This window comes from Colletotrichum karsti (genome assembly GCF_011947395.1).
Source record: "Colletotrichum karsti strain CkLH20 chromosome Unknown Scaffold53, whole genome shotgun sequence".
NCBI classification, from domain to species: Eukaryota; Fungi; Ascomycota; class Sordariomycetes; order Glomerellales; family Glomerellaceae; genus Colletotrichum; species Colletotrichum karsti.
The window spans coordinates 199,892-223,556 of NW_024065953.1; the positions used below are offsets into that span (position 1 = coordinate 199,892).

Consider the following 23,665-nt stretch of genomic DNA (forward strand, 5'->3'; position numbering starts at 1 on the left):
TACCTTGGGCGCGATAAGAGATGTAGTGGATCCTTCATCGACTTAAGCGAGTGCGAGGGTGCAGTGCCAGCCAGCTGGGTCATCATCAGTCTCAATCAAGCTTTGTCCGACATCATACCATCTTCATCACCTAACCTACATGACCAATCATCTGAAATCCACTCATGCAAGTCAACGCGGCTTACATGCCTTCTTAGTTTTGGGTCGTGGCCAGCGATTTGATGGCCTTTCTCTGATCGCGAGTGTTATTGGGCGGTTTCGCAGTCTCACAAGCCTTCTCATAGCGGGGATAGGTGCCTCGAATGGTATTCCCAAGAGGGAATCGCCATATGCAACTAAGCCCCCCACCCCCCGGTTACCGAAGTTCTTCTGCACTTCGAATCAACCATCGGAACTCGGCACACAGACGAAGTCGTGTTAAACGGCCTCAGTGCAATGATATGAGGCTTCGGCGGCCTCCACATGATGCATGGTACCGGCAGCCTTTACCGGCCAGAGCTGCCATCTCATGCCTTCAGCCAAATGTTCGTCTCAAATACGACTGCAGTTTCATTTTAACTTCTTCCATGCTTCTAGGCACCAAAGCTTTCCAGCCGTAACCCCCCGTTCCAGTTCACAGTCGGTAAAGCTTCAAGCTTTACCAACATATCACCATGCTTTCAACCGGACGCAGCCGCACGGCAGATCGGCACTGGCCTGCAGGAACTGCATGAAATGCATGTTCGGCTGAGCTCGCTCTGATCTAGCTCTTACCGGCCGTCGCAAACCACCCTGGTCTGACTTACCAGGCACATCGGAACGCCTTTCTTTGGTAGGGACCCTTACACGATGCGTCCACGAAGTCGCGGGCTCTGGCTCCCAGGCGATTGGACAGGGCTACGAGCTTACCACGCGCTTGTCATTTCTCTTGTTTTGTTTGATAGTGACGTCCGGATCATTGAGTCATATCGCTGGTCAGCTCGCTGATAACAGAACGTCAAGACGATTGCTTGTCCTTATATGGTCATTCCTCATCTCCGACGTTGCCAGACGCAAGTCCTGCGGGTCCATTGTTGCGCCTGGTCGCCAGTCCAAGAGAGATTCGATTGATGTCCTGCCAATGTTCGCTTTCTAGGCCATCGCATTGGATGGCATCAGTGTGGCCGATAGACTCTATGGCTGGGCAATACGAAAGGTGGGGTGTCCACTCTAGAATTGAACACCTAGGAATACAAGAGATGTAAACAAGCTCATTGAACGAGAAGTAGAATCAAACCAAGCCCAACGAAAATGCCCGAGTCGAGCTCGGCTTGTCACCCCGAGCCCAAGGAACAGCATTTTGGCCATGTCGTAGAATTGGGTCAAAAAGCCCATAAGCTTCCATAAACACCGCAGGTAACAAACACATGAGCAGCGAACTTTGGTACGATGCGACGACTTGATTTTTGTTAGGTTTCGGAGTAAGCCTCGAAAACCCAGGACCAAGACAACGGATGGCGACGGGATACAGCATGATCCGGACGACCGGGCAGCCGGCCGAGTCACAGTTCATTTATAGTGGGGCCGACCGACCATGACCGGAGACCGGGCGGAGGCGGGGGCGAGAGCTTCAATAGCCGGAGGACGCACCGTTGAAGATACCTTACGAAATTGTCGCCAGCACCGCACCGTGGCCCCACGCAGATTCCGAACCACCGGAATTCTGTCGGCAACAGGAGACACAGACAGGTCGGAACGAACCAACCAGACGGGTTGCAAATAATCTCATCTCAGCGTCAGCTGGCAGCGGCGTGGTCACTGGTCGGCCACTAGGCACCTAGAGGCGCGTTAGGCGCATGCATGTGACTATCATGTACTATGTAGGTGTACCTTTACCTGATCCACACCTCAGTCAGCCCAGCCGCGTCGATTTTATTGTCCTTTGATCCGAACCCCTTCAGCGATAAAACCGGCGACCATTCTCTACCCGTAATCAAAACCCAACCGCTCCTCCACTAGACCATATCTCCTTGGGCTGTGTGTCGGGCGTCGGGTGGGAGGTAGCCGCGGTCTTGTCATTCCAGGCACCCCAGAAGCAGACTATCGTGAGGGGCACTTCTTGAACGCTTCTTTGGCATGACAAATGAACAGCCGTCCGAGATTACCTCAGATCCTTCGCGAAAACCATCGAACTAGGTAGACAGGCGTCGTCTCTATCGCCGACGGCAAAAGTCCCATGGATCAAGAGAAGAAGAGTCTCTCTCACATCCACAAATCATTTGCAGCATTTGCATTCGCTTCGCGGAAAAGAAACACGCGAAAAGCCCCGCATTCTCTTCCCATAATCAGACCCCAAAACCCAAAACCCGGTGCCCATCCCATGCCCATCACATCAAGCAAGCCCCAAGACTGAATAGACTTCCCGTTGGTCCTGATAGCGTGGATTTCTTGGCTAGAAACTGGGCACATGTCAGCGACCGCATCGACAACAGTCCAGTCTTGATTACCGACCTGTCAATCAGTCCTGGACGCTGTCATCATCCATCAGTGACAATTAAGTCCCGCTTCTCGCACGAGGGGAGACTATTCCTGTTCCAACTTCCTCCACATTTCCACCCGTTGAACCCTGTTCGTCTTGCAACCCTTGCCATGCATTTCTCCAATAAAGCCATCCCGCGGGGGAATGAATCATTGCCCACGTTCGTCGCCTTCCCCTCTTTTCTCTCTCCGTCGTCGTTCTTCCTCCACAACCGTTCGCATGGATGAAATCGTCCTGGCCGAAACTGTCTTCGCTCAGTTGACAACCTCATCTTGAAAGGACATCAGCGACCCGGGACAACTCGGAATCGCTTGCGAGATTCATCCTCCTGAGCTGGTCTAAGAAGTAGTTCACAAAGGGAGGGGGCTTTCAGAAGCCAAAGAAAGACTGGCCGGCTCAACTCTCTCATTCTCATTCTCTCTCGGAATCAGTCAGCCGCCAAGAGCATATTGAGTATTGCAACCCACACGCCCCCTGGCCCGCCTCTTCTTCAAGTCGCATCAAGCGCAAACACTGAAGCGGCCCTCGATCGATCCGTCCAACCACAGCCGGCCATTGCCACGTTCTCGATATCCCCTTCGCCCGAAAGGCTGTCACAACCCTCGGGCTTGTCCTACTAACCTTGTCATTCTGCACCTGTTCGAAAGTACGGCTACGTCCAGTCAGTAGGTGCGAGTACTCGTCCGTACCACGGTATTCTTGGCTTGCCTGCGACCCCGTGGGGTCTGAATCATCTGCACCTGCACCGCAGCGAAGGGTGGAGCCTGACGTCGAATTCCAGAAAGCACCTTCATCGCGTTGATTGCATCACAGCTTGAGGTGTGAGGCCGTACGTCCTATCCGTATCACCGTCGACGTCGCCATTGCAGAAACCGACAGTCCATCTGTCCAGTTCGCCTCAACCCGACCCGAGTCGTAAACTGGTCTAGACCAGGTATTCTTTTTCCAGCATCCCCGTCGCTCCATTTCCATTCTTCAGTTTTTGCCGTGGTCAAACACACTCTCAGTACCTTGCGGTAGCTGGCCTCCAACTTTGTCAACACTCGACCTGGCCGTGCGGCAGTACTTTCAAGTCTCGTCTCGTCTACCCTACCTTCAAGGCAAATTTGGCAGGTGAGTTGAGCTTTTCGGTGTTTGGCCGTCCACCCGGTGGCCCTACGCTCGTCATCTTCGTGCGTATCACGTTCACATCGTGGTCCTCATCGGGACGTGAGTAGGCAGAATACATAGGCTAGAGGCTGACTGTTTCCAGCCACTTGGATCCTCCACGTTTATCTACACGAGGCTTTATCCACCGTGATAATCATTTCCGCAATCCCATCGCTGTCGCTGTCGCCGTCGCCGTTGCCCACGTCCACGCCCGCGTGGTACTGCCAGCGGCCGCACGCCATCGCTCGTCTGCCCGGTAGGTGGCATTTCTCCTTCTCTCCCCTGTCCTGATACCTTTATCCAGAAGAAAGTCTCGGCAGATTACGAAACTGCCCTGCGCGCCCAATTTACCATCTCGCGTCGGTCCTGCGGAGCGAGTTTCACAAGCCCCCGAGGCCAGACCCAGCCAGCAAAGCCCAGTTTCCCACATCCCCATCTCCATCCCATCCGTTCCCCTCTCCGTTTCCTCTCTTCCGTCAGCCCAATCAGGCGCGTGCTCCCGGCCTCGAGGCACAACCTCCAGCCCCAAGACTATTGCACATGTGAAAGACGTCCCTCGAGACAAGACCCCGGGACCCCGGAAGAATTGTCAACCAGCCCATCCCCGTCTGGGTTTGTGGGGGTTCCACTTGATCCCATCTCGTTACCGTCTTTCCCATCTCATCTCCATCTTGCTTTGGTTGCGCCTTTCTTGGCAAGCTAGTGGCCGCCTGCCTACCTAACCACACCTCGTCGGTCTCTCTTCCGGCTTCCTTAGGCCCGTTGATATATTCCCAGTCCTGTCCCATACCAGTAGCCGAACCGTCTCCTCTATTCCCTCCCCGTTCCTGAGCCTACCCACAGTTGCCCAGATGTTGTAGCATTGTCTAGTGTAATGCCATCGTACTTTCTGCAAGACTGTCACTATTTCTACCGCACGGCGCTGCGCGGCTTGAACATCAGCACCAACGTCTCGCCTCTATACGCTTAAAAGAGGTTACGATTCCTCCGCTGACAAATATGCCAACTCAAGTTCGAATCTTTTCGCGACCTAGGCCTCTCGGCGAGACCCTTGACAAGTCTATCAACAACGCCTCCGTACCTCGGTCTATCCCCGATAGCGCACATCTTTGGAAACAAGTCGAACCGCCCAAGACGAGAGCGAGTACCCACGACGGCAACTCCATGGCAGTATACAAGGACAACTCCGTCGAAGGCGGTGTCACCTTTGCTGGCCAAGACACCCTCAAGCATCTTCCCATTCCAGAACTGGAGACCACCTGCGAGAAGTACCTCACCGCCTTGAAACCCTTGCAGTCGGCGCGAGAACATTCAGACACCAAGCAAGCCGTTCAGGAGTTCCTGAAGAGCGATGGCCCGCAACTTCAGGAAAAGCTGAAGGCTTATGCTCTCGACAAATCTAGCTACATCGAGCAATTCTGTAAGTTCACTGGATCTTGTTTGCTTCTTTCGGGCTAACCCTCCAAGGGTATGATTCGTACCTAAACTTCGACAACCCCGTCGTTCTCAACCTCAACCCCTTTTTCTTGCTGGAAGATGACCCAACCCCAGCGAGGAACAACCAGGTGACCCGAGCGGCATCGCTCGTGGTGTCAGCCTTGGAGTTTGTCCGGGCGGTCCGCAAAGAGGAGCTGCCTCCTGACAACATCAAGGGTCAGCCTCTTTGCATGTACCAGTACTCTAGACTATTTGGTACCGCCCGTGTGCCAACCGAGAATGGCTGCCAAATCGAGCAGGACCCCGAGTCCAGGCACATTGTAATCATGTGCCACGGCCAGTTTTACTGGTTCGATGTTTTGGACAGCAACAATGACTTGATCATGACAGAGAAAGACGTCTCGATCAATCTGCAGACCATCATCGATGATGCTGCGCAGGTCCCGATCCAGGACGCGGCCAAGGGGGCCCTCGGTGTTTTGAGCACGGAAAACCGAAAGATCTGGTCGGGACTGAGAGATGTTCTGACCCGGGAAGAGGGCTCCAACAACGCTGACTGCCTGGGTATTGTCGACTCGGCCCTCTTCGTCTTGTGCCTGGACTACACCGAGCCTGCTGATGCGGATGCCCTCTGCGGCAACATGCTTTGCGGTACCAGTCTTGTCGAGAAGGGCGTACAGGTGGGAACCTGCACCAACAGATGGTATGACAAGCTGCAGATCATAGTCTGCAAAAACGGCAGTGCCGGCATCAATTTTGAACACACCGGCGTGGATGGCCACACCGTCCTTAGGTTTGCCAGTGACGTGTACACGGACACGATACTGAGGTTCGCGAGAACGATCAACGGCCAGGCCCCGACTCTTTGGGCTACCACCAGCCCCGACCCAGCAAAACGCGATCCCGACAGCTTCGGCGAGGTCAGCACCACCCCGCACAAACTGGAATGGGACATGAGTCCGGAGCTCAGCATAGCCGTACGATTCGCCGAGTCCAGACTTGCCGACCTCATCGAGCAGAACGAGTTCAAAACCTTGGACTTTAAGCACTACGGCAAAAACTTCATGACATCGATGGGCTTCTCTCCCGACGCCTTTGTGCAGATGGCTTTCCAGGCAGCCTACTATGGTCTGTACGGTCGCGTCGAGTGCACATACGAACCCGCCATGACCAAGATATTCCTGCATGGTCGTACCGAGGCCATCCGCAGTGTCTCGGACGAGTCAGTAGACTTCGTGCAAACATTCTGGGCTGATAACCCGGCCGAACACAAGGTAGAGGCTCTCCGCAAAGCGTGTCAACGACACACCAACACGACGAGAGAATGCGCAAAGGCGCAAGGTTGTGATCGCCACCTCTACGCTCTTTTCTGCACCTGGCAGCGCTCCGTTGACGACGAGCTTCTCAGCGGCGTCAGCTCCAACGGCTATTCCAGTCCCGTGGATGGCTACTCGGAACGCGACGCGAGTTCTGCCGTCGGCAGCCCGGGCCGAGACTCGGTGCTCTCGAACGGCGTAGAGGTCCAATCGTCTACGGGCCGCGCACGTGGTGACAGCACCAACTCACGTAACGGAAACGGCCAGCCTGCGATGCCGCAGATCTTCGCCGACAGCGGCTGGGATAAGCTTAACAACACCGTTCTTTCCACGTCCAACTGCGGCAACCCGTCTTTGAGGCAGTTTGGTTTTGGCCCGACTTCGGGCGATGGGTTTGGTATTGGGTACATTATCAAGGACGAGGGCATCTCCATCTGCGCGTCCAGCAAGCACCGCCAGACCAAGCGGTTCATGGACACCCTTGAGAGCTACCTCCTAGAAGTCAGGAGAATCCTCCGTATAACATCACGCCGCGGTACGGGCGTCAGGCAGACCCGTGCTCGGGAGCTCGACCAGCCGCGTCCGAAGCCGATCAAAGGAATCAAGTCTCGCGGTCGTCTCATCACCGCCCACGACGCCATCAAGCCTTCAATCGCGAGATCTTCGACGGGAACTCAGTCGCCGACCGAAGAGAGCGTCACCCTGAGCGAGGACGACGAACTTGGCGGATGTAAGTTCCTTCCAAGCGTATCACGCAGTAATTCTGGCGGTTTGCTGACATTGTCTCAATAGACGGCTTCTTCGACGCGGGAATGCTCCTTCAAGCCCTCAAGGCTCGCGGAGAAAACCTCGATACCGGGGAGACAAAGCCCTCGGAGCGCGCTGCCGTGCAGGCTCGCCGGCGAGAGATTGGAAAGAAGCTCCGCTTGATTGACTACTAGCCAGCACATCTACCGCCTCCCTCACATGCGGTGTTTGCATCAGATAGATGATGTGGATGTTGTTGTACGCCGACACGTGGGGATGGGTGGTTACAAAACAAGATGCGGCACCCATGCCAGTTTTGCACGACGAAATACATAGACCAGCAAGCCTCATGTTTTCTTGAAAATATACCCTCCCTTTCTGGTTAAAGTTGCTCTGTGCTGCGATGCCGTGGGCACAAACCATGTCTTACATTGAATCCTGTCGACATTCTCGTTCCGGGTCTCGTCGTTCAATCATCTGTTGCGCCAAGTCCGCCCTATCATAGTCGTCGTGAAGATCGAGGCGTACCACGCGACTTCTATTGGGAAGTCCTCTTCACGTTTTCTATTGCGAGCTGAATAGCCCAGCACAACATCTTGGTGTCCTGCTTGGTTGTCGTCTATAACACATTCTATGGCTGTCTCGGCCCTGGGTCATTCTGACACCGTGTTACCGTGTTCTCCGTGTTAAACCTCCCCCGTGCTTCACCTATCAGGGTCTTCGATCTTACGTCTTTCTCTCATCGATTTCCTTGGAGGCTTCCGCTAGGGGGCACAACTTGTTGCAATCGCAGCCTGCATGTTCAAGTCGTTGCTAGGTATCTATTTGCTCCAGATGTCGAGGTTGCAAACATACAAGACTTAGGATCCCCTTTCTTGTGACACACATTCTGATGTCTAGGACCGCAACCTGCCTCCATGGTCATGGGATGAGAATACGATTATTATAATTTGTAGTCGTGACACAAAAGCCCAGATGAAACTCTATGTTTTCCCTGCACAGCAACGTCATCCTGTAGTGTCTAAAACAAGAAACAAGAGGGAATGGCTTAGAATGTACAGGAAGAATCTAGACCTCATCACTACATGGTTTACAAATTCACGGCACAAACGAGGCAATCGCCTGCTCATGCAAGCTCATGCATCTGGCCCTTGTGCCCATCATTGGTGGCCGGGGCCTCATGAATAGTAGGTTGCGGCTGAGCAAACTGCTGCTGCTGCTGCTGCTGCTGTTGGTGAGGCTGTTGTGGCTGATATCCCGGAGCAATGGTTTGCGTGCTGTAGCGATGATCAGTGAACTGAGACACGGCGCCAGGACTTGTTGTGTCCGCGCGGTCCGGAACCATGTTACCGGCAACGAAGTAGCCTGGCTGCTGGTAACCGCCTTGAGGAGGAGGAGTGCCGCCAAAATTCTGGGGGTATCCGCCCTGGGCGCCAAATTTGGGGTCGTAGAGGGACTGGGTATGAGAGCCGGCGGCGTACTGGTTCGGGGACGCATGAGAAGGGTAGTCCCCTTGGGCCATCGGTGGTTGCTGGTTGACGGTTGGTTGCTGGAATTGCTGGGGCTGAGCAGGCTGCTTCTTCTTGCGGAGGATGAGGAAGATTCCGAGACCGACGAGGGCGATCACTGCAAGACCGCCGACGACACCTCCGACAATTGCTCCGACCGGTGTGGAGGACTTATTATTGTTATTGTTGTTGCTGTCGTTATCGTTGTCATTGTTGGTAGGGTCTGAAGCCACTGGGTCTACTAGAGACCCGGATCCGGTGGCTGTGAACCTGCCGGACGCGCTTGGAGCGCGGAGACTTGAAGAAGCGTCGGTCGTTAGTGGTAGAGGAACCCACGTACGTCCTGTCTGGCCTTCAAAGGTTGTAACGGCGGCTTGGACTGTTGAAATGTCTACGGTGTTACACCAATAATCGAAGATGCTGCCGGGGAAAGATATCGTGTTGCAGAACGGCCTTGCCGTGTTTGTACTGTATCCGATGTTAGATTGGTATATCTTCCGGGATGCAAGTGTTAGGCATACCACTTCAGAGTGAACTTGTCAACCATGCAGCCGCCATCGCAAAGACTTGAAGTAGAGACCTGCCTGGCGTCGTAACAGGTACGACGCGCTCCACAGTCGTCTGCGTCGCAGCACGCGACGAAGCCAGGTCGAGTTGCGGAGGTGAAGAAGATGCAGCTGGCGGCGGTGCCGCAAGTGTAAGCGGCGCCGGCGCGGCCCGAAATGTATCCACAAGTGTTATCGGGAGCAACGAGTACGGTCGTTCCAGCTGATGTCTGCCGCCTCCTCAGCTCGGCATTGGCCGGGGCCTTGGTGGGCTGAGGGCTGAACTGGTCGAGGGGCAAGTTGAAGGATGCTGTGGCCTCGGGTGCGGCGTAGATCTTGGCATTGGCAAGACCTGAGAGGACCGCCAGGCCGACGATAGATCGGGTCGAGATCACCATGATAGTCGAATCGTGTTTGAAGTAACTCGATAGGGCGAGCTGTGATCAATTGTGAGGAACTCCAAGGTGACCCAAGGCAGACCAGGCAAGACCAGAGAGGGGGGCAGGGTTCGCAGAGAGTGGGAGACGGGTCGCCGTTATAAATCGGCGAATCTTGTGTTCCCCCATTCTCTTCCCATTGTTGTTGTCGAGCTCAAAAGGCTCGGGGCGCTCGTACCGATTACGAGCTATGCTGATAGAAGCAATTAGGGGTGAGCACCGACTGCGGCCGGTGATGCTGAGTAGGCTTCGACAGCAAATCCCGAGTTGCTCAGCCCTAGCCTAGTCTTAATCGACCTCTAGTCGTAGACCTTGGCTTAGGGGAAATGACTAGCTAGGCATCCAGGGTTCGGCCCAACCAATTGTAATACCGTCGGTTTCTTGTGGCTTGCAGGAGCTGAACGGAGAGAGTGGTGTTGGTGCAAGCCAAGAGAGTAAGGGTCAACAGCCACTGGGCAAATGCTCAAGGAATGTACGTGCCCTAGAAGGCGGGGTTAACGCGGAGACAAAGGCGAACGATAAAGACAGAGGGTTGAGCAATGTTTCCCGAGTGGAATAGAGGGAATAGTGCGAGCGAGTGACAAGCAAGAAAGGCTAACTGTCCCAGCCGAGACATTTGCAAACAACAATTTGAGACATGGACCGGAAGCTTGACACGGGCGACTTGGCGCTGGGAGGAGGATTGAGAAGAGTAAAGTTGTACTGTTGCAACATTTTGAAGCCCGAATTCTTCATAAGTTATGTCAGAAGCAGAGCTGGTACTTTTTGAGTCGATCGTAGACAGCCGTGACGATGATGGTGGTGATGATGGTTGTTGCTGAGAGTCCGTCTTCTTCAGTAGCTATCTACGAGCAGCGAGCATGACGATCCGATCCTTCGCGGGACTCAGAAAACCACAAGCGACAATGAAACTGTGCCATTGGAAGTCGGATTTCTCGACAGTAGCGGCTGATCGGTGCTTGCCAGCCAGTACTAGCGGGTGTGATCAGAGGCGACACTATCCCCTCTGGTCAGTTGGTCCAAGCCAAGTTGAAATTAGACGAGAGCAAAGCGACGAGGCAGACTACAACATCAGGCTTGTGTTTTCTGCTTTGGGTCAGCTCACAATGAGAACATGGGCTGATGCTACGGGGCCGAGCCTCGCTTGTTATGAGTTATTCCTGCTACCGCCGCACTTCTTTTCGGAGACAAGCCGTTTCTAAACTGTTCGTAGATTCCACGCGTGCGTGTAGATCTTCGATGAAGAGCTCGAACCTGGCCGTTTTCGAGCTTGAGGGAAACGTCTGGGCCGTTAACGGTAGGTTGACATGCCACAAGATCCATGGCGTTTCAAGGGCTCATGGAACATGAAAATAAGTCCAACACCCAGGCTACAAATACAAAGGTCGTCGATTGAGCCAGCGAAATGAATGCGGATTATATAATCAAAAAAAGGTTCCATTTATTTCGGATTCCTTCCAATTAGCGACGGCAGACGGAATCGGTCCGCACTTTCCAGTTCCATGGACACCTGGGCACTCACTCACTCCAATTGTTTACCTTCCGTACCTTAGGTAGGTACATACCTACCATCTAATATCGAGGCAACGAAATCCCTGGCCGGTTGGAAGCTGCGAACAGCCCGCAACAAACACACGCGTCTTGTGGATGCAAATCAGTAACTTGGTCTGGCACAGTACTCTCCAAGTGTATTATCGAGATGCATCGCTGATCTGCTCCAACGACATTGTTTGTTCTTAACTCGGTTTGCCATCAACGCCCAATCCCAAGCCGCAGAACGCTCGGCCGAATTCGTCTCTTCGGCAAACACCAGCACTTCTACAGCCAAACCGACTGACCAGCGAGGAAGGGGGGAGAATAGAGGAAAACCCCTCAACCAAATCCGATTGTATGAGTACCATGCAAAAGTTTCGTCGCTCCGTTTGAAACACTTGCCGCATGCCATGACGGACCTGCTCCAGCTTTTGCCAGACTTCCCCGTGAGGCAGTTTGCCGGGCTGGTGCAGACTCTGGAACGACATCATATCTCTACCACCGAGCTTCTTACTCTGGACATTGTCGACATAGGCAAGCGCACTCAGCTGCCGCTCCTCGACGTCAAGAGACTATGTGCGGCAGTCGTTGACGCCCTTCACCACGACTTCGGCCCCTCTCACCGGGATGCTGAGGACGAGGACGACGCCCCTCTCAGGCGAACACTCACAGACCTGGAAAACCAATGGTCTACCATCAGCACTCTCGACGAGGACTTGGATCTTGCATTGGGAGGAGGTGTTCCGACAGGGTACGTGACCGAGATCACGGGCGAGAGCGGCGTGGGGAAAACGCAGTTCTTGTTGTCACTACTGCTGGCTGTTCAGCTTCCACCGCCTTATGGACTCGGTCGCCCGGCCTTGTATATCACAACGGAGGCTCAGCTGTCTACCCGACGGCTTTCACAGATACTGTCAGCAAATTCTCGATTTGCACATCTTCCGCTGGAAGAACGGCCATCCTTCGACGCCATCTCAAGCACATTAACACCCGATCTTGAGTCGCAAGAGCACATCCTTCAGTTCCAGGTGCCAGTGGAAGTAGAGAGACGCAACATCGGACTTATCGTTCTGGACTCGGTGGCCTCCAACTACCGCGCCGAGTTCGAAAGGGGGGCTGTCAGCAATCAGGGCTCGAACATGGGAGCCCGCAGCAACGAGTTGACACGGCTGGGTGCCTTGCTTAGAGAGCTGGCTCAGAAGTATAACCTGGCTGTTGTGGTGTCCAACCAGGTCGCGGACCGATTCTCCAGCCCGGTTGCAGTGTCCAGGATGCCGGCTCCAAGCAGTCACGTGGGGTTTACTCAAGAGAGCCCATTGGCATCGAGAAGCAGAGGTCCGCCGGCAACCTTCTCTCCGTCCGCCATGGAACCGACCTCATCCATGGCCGAGCAGCTCCGTTCCAGTATGCCGGAACCTCCAGGCCTGAATGAAGTTGGACCACCAGCCCTCCCCGCGCTGGCACTGGATCATCAGCAGCGCTGGTTTACAGGGTGGGGTGACGATCCGATGGCTGATTTCGGGCTCAAGACACCGAGTTTGGGGCTGGTGTGGTCCACGCAGATCGCATGTCGCATTGCCCTTTTCAAGAAGCCTGTTTACGGAGTTCATCGACACGTGGATGATGAGGGTGAAGGCGGAGGAGTGCCAGCGCTCAAGAACTGGCGACGATGGATGAAGATAGTATTCGCTCCGCATGCCAAGGCTACAGGACAAGGATTGGACAGCGCTGTCGAGTTTGCGGTGACTATGGCCGGACTGAAGGCAGTCAGCAGGAAGACAGATGATGATGTTTGAGCGAGTTCGGCAGAGTCATGTAGACTCAAACACGTTAAACAGACGACACGAAGTATCAACAATATTTCCGTCACAAGCTTGGGTTATGTCATGTTCGGGCACACAATGAGGTTTGTGTAGTCACAAACTTGGTTGCAGCCGATTTACCAAAACACTAGCCGTCCAAACACCCGACCCTGACATTGATACCTGGACAAGGGGAAGGGATATGGGCAGCTCCTCTCCAGCTTCAGCTCCACAGGCAGCGCGGAGGCTTGGTGGAGTCCTGTCAATCATGAATGTCGGGTAGGTATTCGTACCACCTCAGGCACCACATGCACGATGCACGCTCTATATAAGTGTGGCATTATGCAGAAACTTGCCGCAAGGTACAGTACCGACCCCGATTCGAACCGGCCTAATTAGTATCAAAGGCGACGGAGATCGATGCTTGCTGTCAAGCGTTTTTAAAGAAGACCAGAAATGCGAAGACAAAATGACCATAACTCAACGAGACTTTTGTACCTAGCAAAGCCTCTGCGGAGTGCAGCTTTCAAGGGAAGAAGGGGGGGTCTCAGACAATCTGGAATACGAGTGCAGACTTTTGGGCCTTGATATCAAGGACTGCAGGAACCAGACGCGGCAGTCGGGTTGCGTACGTACCTACGGGGCGGCATCTGGCCCAGACCACCTGCAGTGTCCCACCTCAGTGGACGAGTGGAGGCCGGAGGGCCGAGGCTGCCTGCGCAACGGTAGGTAGGTGCGCTGGAACACCGGGAATGGGAATGCTGGGTTGGGTCCTGCTTACCTTATCATAGGTACCTTAGGTAGGAGTAGGCTCGAGCTTCTATTCGACAGGGACCAACTCATCTCAAAAGTCACGTGCTTGGTCCCGTGCTGTCCTCTGTAGCTGAAGGGTTTCATTCGTTGGTGACATCTGACTGAGGCAGGAGTGGGGCACATTCCATCTCCCTGGGCCTGCGTGGGCGGCTGCTGGGTGCCAGTGCACTGGACTGAACAGAGGACACTGAGCACCAAGGTACCTAATTCTGAGGCAATCAGAGGCTGCTACGGATCCTACCTGTACATTTCTACCTACCTACCTACCTACACGGGCACTAGAAACCTTGACGTAGCAGCCTGCCTGACTCCGTCCGACTCTTTACCTGACCTTACCTCTTGACTGGCTTTGTTGCTTTCAACACCTCATCACGACACCTCCCAAAATCATCGCCTCCCACCACCTCGTCAACGTCCATTTAACCGCCAGACGTGCCTCCTACCGCTGCACTTCCTGATCGTTGCCAGTCTTCGCTTCTCGTCCGCTTATCACAATGAACCCCGAGTAGTACGTTTTCGTCCATCACCTCCTTGCGAACGAGGAACGAAGCCTTTCGACGCCCGTCTGTATGCTGACCTCTCACTTCTGCAGAGTCCCTTCATCCATCCCACCTTCTCGGCACTGCCCTTCACCCTTTCCGCACGAAAAACCTCGATACCGATACCCTTCTCGCCATTTCGACGACGATACTAACCTCGATGACAGGTACGACTACCTCTTCAAGCTTCTCCTCATCGGTGACTCCGGTGTTGGAAAGTCTTGCTTGCTTTTGCGATTCGCCGACGACACCTACACTGAGTCCTACATCTCCACCATCGGTGTTGACTTTGTATGCTTTTCCGTCCATCTTCCACCACCGACCGATCCCCTGCTGACGATGATGAACAGAAAATCCGCACGATAGAGCTGGACGGAAAGACGGTGAAGCTGCAGATCGTGAGTTGACCTTTGTCGCCAATCTCCTTGCCGCGGCTGTCATCGGCCACAAAACTGACCCGTTTTGGTCTTCGTAGTGGGATACTGCTGGCCAGGAGCGTTTCCGCACCATCACCTCCTCCTACTACCGTGGTGCCCACGGCATCTGCGTCGTCTACGATGTCACCGACATGGACTCCTTCAACAACGTGAAGCAGTGGCTTCAGGAGATCGACAGATATGCCACTGAGGGCGTCAACAAGCTGCTCGTCGGCAACAAGAGCGATATGTCCGACAAGAAGGTTGTCGAGTACACCGTTGCCAAGGTACGCCGCCACCTGCCAGCCACCTGAGCCGGGCGCTGCGCTGCCAGTATTCAGCCTCGCAGATATCGCCTCATTGAAGACGTGCCTGCTAACCCCAGACAGGAGTTCGCCGACAGCTTGGGCATCCCGTTCCTCGAGACCTCTGCCAAGAACGCCAGCAACGTTGAGCAGGCTTTCCTCACCATGGCCCGCCAGATCAAGGAGCGCATGGGCAGCACGACCGCGAACAACACGAAACCCAGTGTGCAGGTCGGACCCGGACACGGCGTCTCTTCGAACTCCGGCGGCGGCTGCTGCTAAATATCTTGCTCCCGGTTCTTTTCGAAGCTCGCTTTCCTTACCTTTGTTCTATGGCATTTACGGATTTTCTCGGCGGGGGGGAAACAGCTGGGCAGACAAGCGAGGGAGGACTACACAGCCTACGAACGTGCTAGGAATCGGATTCGGCTTGGGCAAGGCTGAATCGTTTGATATTCTTCCTCTTCCCCGCTCCTGCTTTCATACTTCTTCTACGCATAGACGAGTGTTGATTTGGGTCGCTCCAGCTCCTTTGGCACACCACGCTTGCACTCGACAGACAGATACCTCTGTAATGGGACCACGACGCTGCTTTTCTTTTTTTTCGCAACAAGACAGAACGCCCCCAGTTGTTCATGGACTCGCCGGCCCATCGCAGGCTCACTTTCCATAATCTACTTGGGGATGTTGAGGCGCCGGACTGGAGCATGAGAGCTACGAGGCTGTTTTTACGTGTGCATGTGTAGGCTGTGTGGCGCACCGTGTATTTTGCAACCGAACATGGCCGGCGACGGGGAGAAGCACATGATAACCGAAGGGGATGATCAGTTGGAAAAAGACTTCTGCTCTTCTCGTCTTCTGCGGTTTGGTGTTCCTCCTCGTTTGTCACGTTTCCTTTGGCGGCTGCTGCTTTCTCTAGTAGATAGGGTCGAAGTAATGGGCAAGTGACGTTTTCTCTTACTGATTTTGAGGCCTTTCTGTCTCACTATGGAGTCCCGTGGCGTGGGGTGCCGGCGCTGTGGTAATAATGACTCCTGACACCGCGTATGGAACTCGATGGAACGAGGCAGTCGATGTCGTCCCCGCGGTTTAATCCCAGACTGACCAAGTTCCGTTTGCTAAATCGGTCAATATACGATGCTCCAAGGGACCGGTATCCTCGGATGGCCCGGCGCTATCGGGCGCGGCCTCACGTGGGTTGGGGGCTGGGGGAAAAGAGAGCTCAATGCGCCGCCCGCGGCATTCTACAATCCGGGGACACATGACCCCGCGCGGTCACATGCATCCAAAAATCACCTGGGCCGCACCCAGTACCCGCTCGTCGATAAGCTAGGTAACGACTCCCCGTCTTGAACTGTTACTTACGAGTGCTACATATTAAATTATTAGCGCTGACGTTCGATCCATCATCTAAATCAACTGAACAGTATATTTACGAACACGCACTCTTCCGGTCCAAGTTTCGTTTTGTTGAATCTACTTACTCATTTTGGGAGGTTTATTCCCCTCCCCCCATGATTTGTGAGTGATCTTGTGGGAGAACTGGCATATGTCGAAATGCAGGATGGTTCCGAGGAATCCTTCGTTCCTTCGCCTAAAGGGAGATGGGACCGGACAGAAGAGAGACGTCAGGAGGACGCAGCGTGCGCCTTGCCGGATTCCTTCTGCGATTTCTGATTCTGGGTGGTGTGAGCGAAGGAGGCAGGCAAGCGCCGCGGTACCACGGGTGTTGAGCGGGAATCGCCTCACTCTGGTGGCGGGAACGGTGCGCTGCACGCCCGAAGACGATGCCTGTGGACGGTTTACGTCAGGTGCGGTCCATACGACAGACGGACATCATCCAACGCCGTCAAGAAACGGCCTTCGACGGACGACAGCGGCCACCCCCCCCCCCCCCCTGGCGACGAGCCGGTCATCTTTGGAAGTTCGCCTTTCGAAAGCTTCGGTGATCCTACACACAAGTCCCTTCGGCGGTTCGTTGGTTTTGGATTTATTTTACTTCCTTTCCCCCCGCCTCTCCAACTTCGATTGATGGCTGGCTTTCCTCAGTATCAATCCGGGTCTCGCACCTAAAATGCTTCCAGGCACAGGACTATGTAGTTCTTTTTTTCATGTTGGTGCTTATGCCTCGGTATTCATGCTGTGTTTGCCCTTTGCCGTACCCGTCTTGCCAAGTTATCAAATCAGCTTTGTGACGTTGAAGAGGGAAGAGAGGTCACGGATTCGGATCTTAGATGCAATTTCTTTTCCTGGGGATGAAGAATTTATCACTGGGTATTATTCGGCAAGGACGAGCTAAGGTCATTGTGACCACTTCCTAAAACCAAAGCAAGCAAATATTCCCAGCCTCCTGAGCAGAGCAGCAATCTCTCCACGCCACAAAAGATCATCGTCATCCTTGTTCTCCCCTACCCTCCCAGGTTTCGAAACCGTTGTCTTCTCGATCAGTGACAAATGAAATCGTCATTACGCTGATAAAAACACACAAGTGCTCGGAAAACGTTGTGATGCCAGCCCACATGCGAACCAAATCTAATGAATAGAGAAAGGTGAGAGTTGGAACTTTTAAGCCAGACCGAGAAACTTGAGTGCCTTGCGGCTGTTTCCCTTGTTACGAGCTTGTGGGGTTTTCTTCAGAAACATGGGCATCAAACGTCTTTCCTCGAGGTCTACATCGCTTTCGTAGTCCACGTCGACGGTGAAGACGGATGCGCCGTCGCCCAAGGCTTTTTTCTCGGTCCTGCGCGGTTTGCCTCGCCGGGTCTTGACCGTGTCCGCGATGGACGATGGTCTACCTGACGTCAAGATAGAGCCCGGTTTCTTGCCGACAGTTTTGCGTGTGCTAGAGGATGGCGGAGACATCGGAGGACTGACGGGATGGTAGTTGGAGTGGGAGAAGGGAGAGAAATTGTCGGATCTATGGCTGTCGTCCTCTGGGAGATAAAACTTGGAGACGTGGATGAGAGTCTTCCAGATGGTGGACATGAAGGTGGCAATCTCAACTTCCGTCGCCTTTGACGTCAAGAGAAAGTTGGCCTTCGGAACAGTCTTTCCGTCCCGCGACGACGACGAGACTGCCGTTGTCGACTCCTTCGATTGAAGAGACCCTGAACTGGAAGCCAAGTCACCTTGGTGGGAGATGCGTCCGACGGAGCCGCCACGCACATGCGTGAAGGGGAGTGGCTCCTTGGCATCAGCGTCGATGACTTGCGCGACTTTCATCAGGTCAACGCCGACGAGCTTCTGCAACGCAAGAATAGTGGCTAGGTGGTCCGGAGGGTAGTCGAGGAGAAGGAAGCGGACCTCGGAATGCGTCGCAAAGTAAGTCTCGAGATGAGGGATGATGAGGGTTGCCAGGAGATAAGAGTTTGTGAAAGGGTTGTCGTGGGTCTGATTTGCCAGAGGCTGCGCAGTGAACGACTGCATTGCGTTTGCAATGAGATACCTGGAGACGACTTAGACTATGTCTTGCAAATACTTCGATATGAACTTACCTGAAGTCTAGCTTTCCGGTGCGGGAGATACCGCTGGACTTCGTGCCGAGTTTCTCGAGTTGACAGGTAATTGACGACACAAACGTTTTCTTGACCCCCTTTTGTGAACCTATGGCCAGAATCTGGTCAATTCGGTGGTTGTTCTTTCTTGGGCTACCGCCTGGCTCTGCGTCTCGGAAAATCGGTTTCCAAAGACCGTCCATTTCAGGAAGCAGAGGGAAGTTGAATTGTGAAAAGCCTCTTGCCTTGGGAGGAAAATAGATGTTAAGAACGGATCGCAGTGAGTTCTGCATCGCGACCGCAGTCTGGCAATGGACGGTATTGAAGTCGTGGAACTTATCCTCGATCTCCGAAACTGTCGGCGGAGGCGTATGCGCAGGAGTTGGCAAAGTCGAGACCGTCACGGTTGTAGAAACAGAGTGAAGCTGTTTCGAGGCGTATCCCGGACCTTGGTAGGAGAAAGGATCGTATTCATCGAGCTGAACGGTTCTCGCAGGTGTGAATTGAGTAACTTGACACTCTTCTGTTTGCCATGTTGGGGTTTGCGGGGCTGAAGCATCTCCGTCCGTAACCGATGTGCTGGACGAAGGCAAGGCGACCGGGTACAAACCCTCTTTGAAAGCTCGAATCATATAATCCAGTATCGGATCAGGGCTGTCATCTTTGAAATGAATCACAAGATCTTCTGAAAACGGCAGCACTGGCTGGAACGATGAGCACGTCATTACAACCTCTTCCGCATCAGTGCCCCTGTCCACATAGCTTGATTTCCCAGTCAGAGACTCGTCAGCTTCCTTAGGACTCGGTGGCGGTGGCGGCAAAGTCTTGTTCAACCGAGCTGGCCTGACGTAGACTGTGCGAGGCGCTCCCAGCAGCTTCGAATTGTTCTCGCGCCGTTCTGCATCTTCAATGAGCTCGATGACTGACGATCGTCGACGGTCGCTGCCTTTCTTCTTGGCGAGAGTGCTGTCTTTTGACTTCAGTCGCATCAAAGTGTCTCGGTACCTCGAGTTGCTCCGGTGAAGACGAAGCCGGTCCGCGGAATGTGATCGCGGGAGAGACTTCGCAGACGAGGTTGACTTCATCCGGACTATTGAAGCTTGCTCGATGATGATAGGCTCCGTTGAGCGTATGCTGAACACATCAGAGCGCGGGGACGTCACATCGAGCAAACCAGGAGGGTTGGTTGATGGAGGAAACGCGTCCGCCGGCTCGTATGCCTCACCGATGCAGCTCGGGGAACGTGGCGGAGCCGCAGCCGGGGCCGGGACCACTGATTTATGGTTGTTGTTGTTGTTGTCAAAGTTGAAGTCAAGAGCCGCGAACTTCTCGAGTTCGTCAAAGTTCGTGATAGCCAACCTTGGTGCTGATCTGCGCGTCTGAAGTGTCTCTGTCGGCAAGTCTTCCTCGCTGGTGCTTTCTTCGTGGGGCTGTTCGCCGAAGACGTAGAATGGCGCCGTATCACCGAACCTATCAGCGTAGCTGTACATGGGGAGGCTCATGCTCCTCGGACGACCAACGGTGAGGTCAATGTCGCTGCATGGTTGGAGGCTTTCGGTCTCTCGATCCAGAGCATCGGCGGCTCGCATGGCTCGTGTAATTGGATCTTCGGCGATATCCTCCGTGGTGTCTAGAAAAGAGCCCCTAGAGGCGGCAGGATGTGCATCTAATCCTGCGACACCCCCCTTGACAATTTCGTTAAAGATTGCTTCGGCCTTGGAGATGTCGCCGTTGGTCTCGTTCCGAGAGATGGCCCTGATACAGACTGTCTGAGCACTCGGCGTGCCTCCGTTCATAAAGACCAGTCTTTTGCGCTTAGGAGAGGACTCCTTGAGGAAGACCATCGCAGCCTCCCTTCTCTTGACGACGGCATCGTGGACTCTCTTGACGAACCTGCGAGATTCGAAGGGCTGATCAGGGTCCTCGGGCTCGAGGAATTCCTTGACGCTTGGCAGGATGGCGATTTGCGATGATGTGGGCAGCAGGCGCAGCTGCGTTGATACGAGGTCGGTAGGACCCTCGAAGGCCACGAGACCACCGTGATATTCGGCAGACTCGGGCATTGTGAAGAATTCTCGGGAGGTACGTGAAAGTTGTGTCGAGACGTTTGGCGGCAAGATTAGGTTTTAGTAAGGAAGCTTGATGAAGACCGTCGAGTGAGAAAGAGGTAAGCTGGAAAGGGGGTTATGAAGCGAGGAAGAATGGAAGGGAAGCTGAAACCGGGGACGAAGTGAAGAAAAATCGGAGGTGAGTGAAAAAGTCGAGTCCGACGAGGAAGGTGGCGAGGTGGGAAGATTTGCAACCAGTTGCAAATATCTCGCACTTTGGCGCGTCGTGGGTTCAGGTTGGCGACGGCCCCGAGAAACGAAAGAAGTGTTTGAAAGTGAAGAAGCCCAACGGTCATCTAATCTGGAGAAAGAAAGATGAAAAGCAGAGCATGGAGGAGAAGAATGGGAGATGGAGGCGAACGGCCACCAGCACAAGCGGGAGGGAAGTGGCTTGATCTAGCGAGTAGATGTTCCTGATTTAGGAGACACAAGGAGTGGGATTGAACAAATAGTTCGCGTTTCCGGACAGCGCCCCCAAGCCGCTAGATTGGCAACGATGAGGCGGCTACCGAGGGTGGACAAGCGATGATGCAGATAGCGATACCGAGAGAAAGGGCTGTTTTTGTTTTACTTATTTGGTGATCTGTGATGGCGCGTGGTCTCTCTCTCTTGTTCTTTTCCGAGCCCAGGAAAGTTGGATTGTCGTGTTGGAAGTGGGAAGGAGGGACGAGGCGGATGGCGGCAGGAGGGATGGGCAAATGTCTAGCCTAAGGCGGTGCGGTGATGCACTCTTGCAAGATTAAACGGCGTCCTTGCTTGGATAAAATACGGGTGCGGCAGATGTCTAGAGTATTTCGAATCGTTGTAGAGGCTCCGTCATAACGTAACCAGTCGGTATACTATGTATGTGAGGTGAGCCGCGGCAGGTAAACATGAGCCACGTACCCGGAATCCAGAGGAGGAGACGTTGACAAGAAACAAATCCGATACAAGAAAGATTGAGATTATTCACCACTTGACAAGGGTTTACTTTAGTCAAGAGCCACTGCAGAAGCTAAAATGCATACAGGACGAAGCCGAGAACGATGCCAAATGCTGTCTGATACCTACCTACCTTACCTAGGCACCTTAGGTAAGGCCATGTTACGTATACATACATACGGTGTCGCTGGCTACTGCCCCGGATCGCAAGTAGCCAAGGTAGCTTTCGGAAACAGTCGAGGGACTGTTGGCTGACTGAGGTCAGGGCCTAGGGTGTTTGGACGAAAGCTTCATCCTAAGATGTCGAGATGGGATAAGACGGGACAAGGCCAAGTACAGGGGTAGGTGCAAATGGGATATCTCCTGGTCGTTACGCATGGCTTGCGGCTAAAGGCAGGCCGTATTCCTGATTCGGTGCCGGTGTCTCGCAGGAACCAGTCCGTCGGCTTTGCCAGCACCGAGGAACAATGGCATACCTCTTTGGCAGTTGTGCAAGCCGCCGTCACTTGCATCATGATCGCCCACGCCATGTCGCCGTTTGACGTCTCTGTCTTGGTGTCGTGGGGCGGACAGGTGAAGAACACTAAGTGAAGCGTCGTCGTTGTCGCATAATAGAAAAGGAAAAGGGGAAAAAAAAGGGAGAGAAAAGTCGACGGCGGTTACACGGAACGGAGCAGGGCCCACGACAGGCCAAGGCTACGACGAGTTCGCGTGAGACAATTACTATGTGGAGTTGATCAAACGGAAAGCATGAGGTGAAGGATTATCAGTAAGGTATCGTCCCATAAGGTAGGACCACAAGATTGTAACATGACAGGATGATAGGTAGCTCTACGAACAGCCCGTGCAACTTCCAAGCTGCTGCAGTTGTGGAGGTTGGATATCCATACCTTAAGGTCAAGGTACTCCGCAAGGTAACTGAAAATGGGCTTGGAGGCTGGAACAGGGGAGGCCCTGAACCGGCAGCACGGCAATGAGGGGCGGTTCCAGGATGGCCCCGAGGTGCCTACCTTCACTACTAGATACCTACTGCGGTAGATACCTACCTACCTTACCTACACTGTCTTTCCCCCCTTTCTGAAAGGTAGATATTCGTACCTCAAATGCCTTAGGTAAGGTGTCTCAAAGGTCGGGTACCTACCTAGCTTAGGTAAGGTATCCGAGTACTGGCGTTTACCTCGAGGCGCCTTCCAGGTTATATACCTTAGGCTCTGAACCCAGTTACTTTATTATTCTTCACTTAAGAAGCAAGGACTATACTCAGTAATAGAGGGAGCGAGGGATTCCGCAGACGACCAAGGTGAGGTGACCTAAGGTAAGGTACCTGATGGTGGTATCCAGGGTTCAGGGTTCATGTTACAGAAATCAAAGACTCGAGCTTGACCTTGCTGGGCGATCGGCGCAAGCAGTGGAAGCTGGCAAGTCGGAATGAAACAACCAATCGGCAGCCGGGCGCATCGTCCCGGGTCCCCTGCTGTTTGTTCACCCCGTCACCGTTGCTGTTGCTGTTGCTGTCACTATCATTGTCATTATCACTACCACTGGTTTAAGGCAAGGTAGGTTTCTTCCATTACTTTCGTCAATGCCTGTCGACTTATTGGCCTGGCCTGCCTTTCTTCTGCCCACAGCATAAAACCTGTAGCTTTGACATTTGCAAACAATCGCCGTTCGAGCTTGAAGAAGGCGGGCAAATTTGGCCTGTTGGAGCATCACAAATCCATATCGCACAGGTTTCATCTGGCAGCCCCCCTCTTCACTATTACTCCTGCGCCGCCGCCGCCGCCGCCCACCGAGGCACACAACAGGCAAGAACCTGAGGTGTGATCGGATCCTTGAAATGCGCCGCTAATTCAACTCTATCTCGAATCATTTGCCTCTAGCCGGAACTCTGAACCAGGGCACACTATGCGGTACCAAGGTATTCGGTCTGCACCTGCACTTGCGCCTCTCTACCTTTTCAGCCCGTCAGACAAGTCCGACACCAAGCCTTTACCCAAAATCTCGCTTCTCACTTCGCCTTCGGGTGTTTGTCGCGTATGGAGAGACAGGCGCGACCACATACCATCGAGAGTATGCAGCACTCAACATCTGTGACTTA

At 53.8% G+C, this 23,665-nt stretch overlaps 4 protein-coding genes across 4 annotated transcripts; 2 read left to right on the plus strand and 2 right to left on the minus strand.

The window, feature by feature from the left end:
- Positions 1-4,645: 4,645 nt before the first annotated feature.
- Positions 4,646-7,340, plus strand: CkaCkLH20_12017 (choline/Carnitine O-acyltransferase; the record flags this gene model as incomplete). The annotated part of the gene is made up of 3 exons (XM_038894731.1): positions 4,646-5,066; positions 5,114-7,129; positions 7,192-7,340. 3 exons carry the CDS (start codon positions 4,646-4,648, stop codon positions 7,338-7,340), a joined length of 2,586 nt encoding a protein of 861 aa, XP_038739988.1.
- Positions 7,341-8,272: 932 nt separating this feature from the next.
- On the minus strand, positions 8,273-9,597 carry CkaCkLH20_12018 (uncharacterized protein; the record flags this gene model as incomplete). Its single annotated transcript, XM_038894732.1, has 2 exons — positions 8,273-9,122; positions 9,176-9,597. 2 exons carry the CDS (start codon positions 9,595-9,597, stop codon positions 8,273-8,275), a joined length of 1,272 nt encoding a protein of 423 aa, XP_038739989.1.
- Positions 9,598-11,579: 1,982 nt separating this feature from the next.
- On the plus strand, positions 11,580-15,326 carry CkaCkLH20_12019 (GTP-binding protein ypt1; the record flags this gene model as incomplete). The annotated part of the gene is made up of 6 exons (XM_038894733.1): positions 11,580-12,935; positions 13,008-13,075; positions 14,491-14,614; positions 14,674-14,721; positions 14,799-15,026; positions 15,129-15,326. The coding sequence occupies 6 exons, from the start codon at positions 11,580-11,582 to the stop codon at positions 15,324-15,326; spliced, it is 2,022 nt and encodes a 673-aa protein (XP_038739990.1).
- Positions 15,327-17,609: 2,283 nt separating this feature from the next.
- CkaCkLH20_12020 (gastric mucin-like protein) lies at positions 17,610-20,601 on the minus strand (the record flags this gene model as incomplete). Its single annotated transcript, XM_038894734.1, has 2 exons — positions 17,610-18,489; positions 18,539-20,601. 2 exons carry the CDS (start codon positions 20,599-20,601, stop codon positions 17,610-17,612), a joined length of 2,943 nt encoding a protein of 980 aa, XP_038739991.1.
- Positions 20,602-23,665: the final 3,064 nt, after the last annotated feature.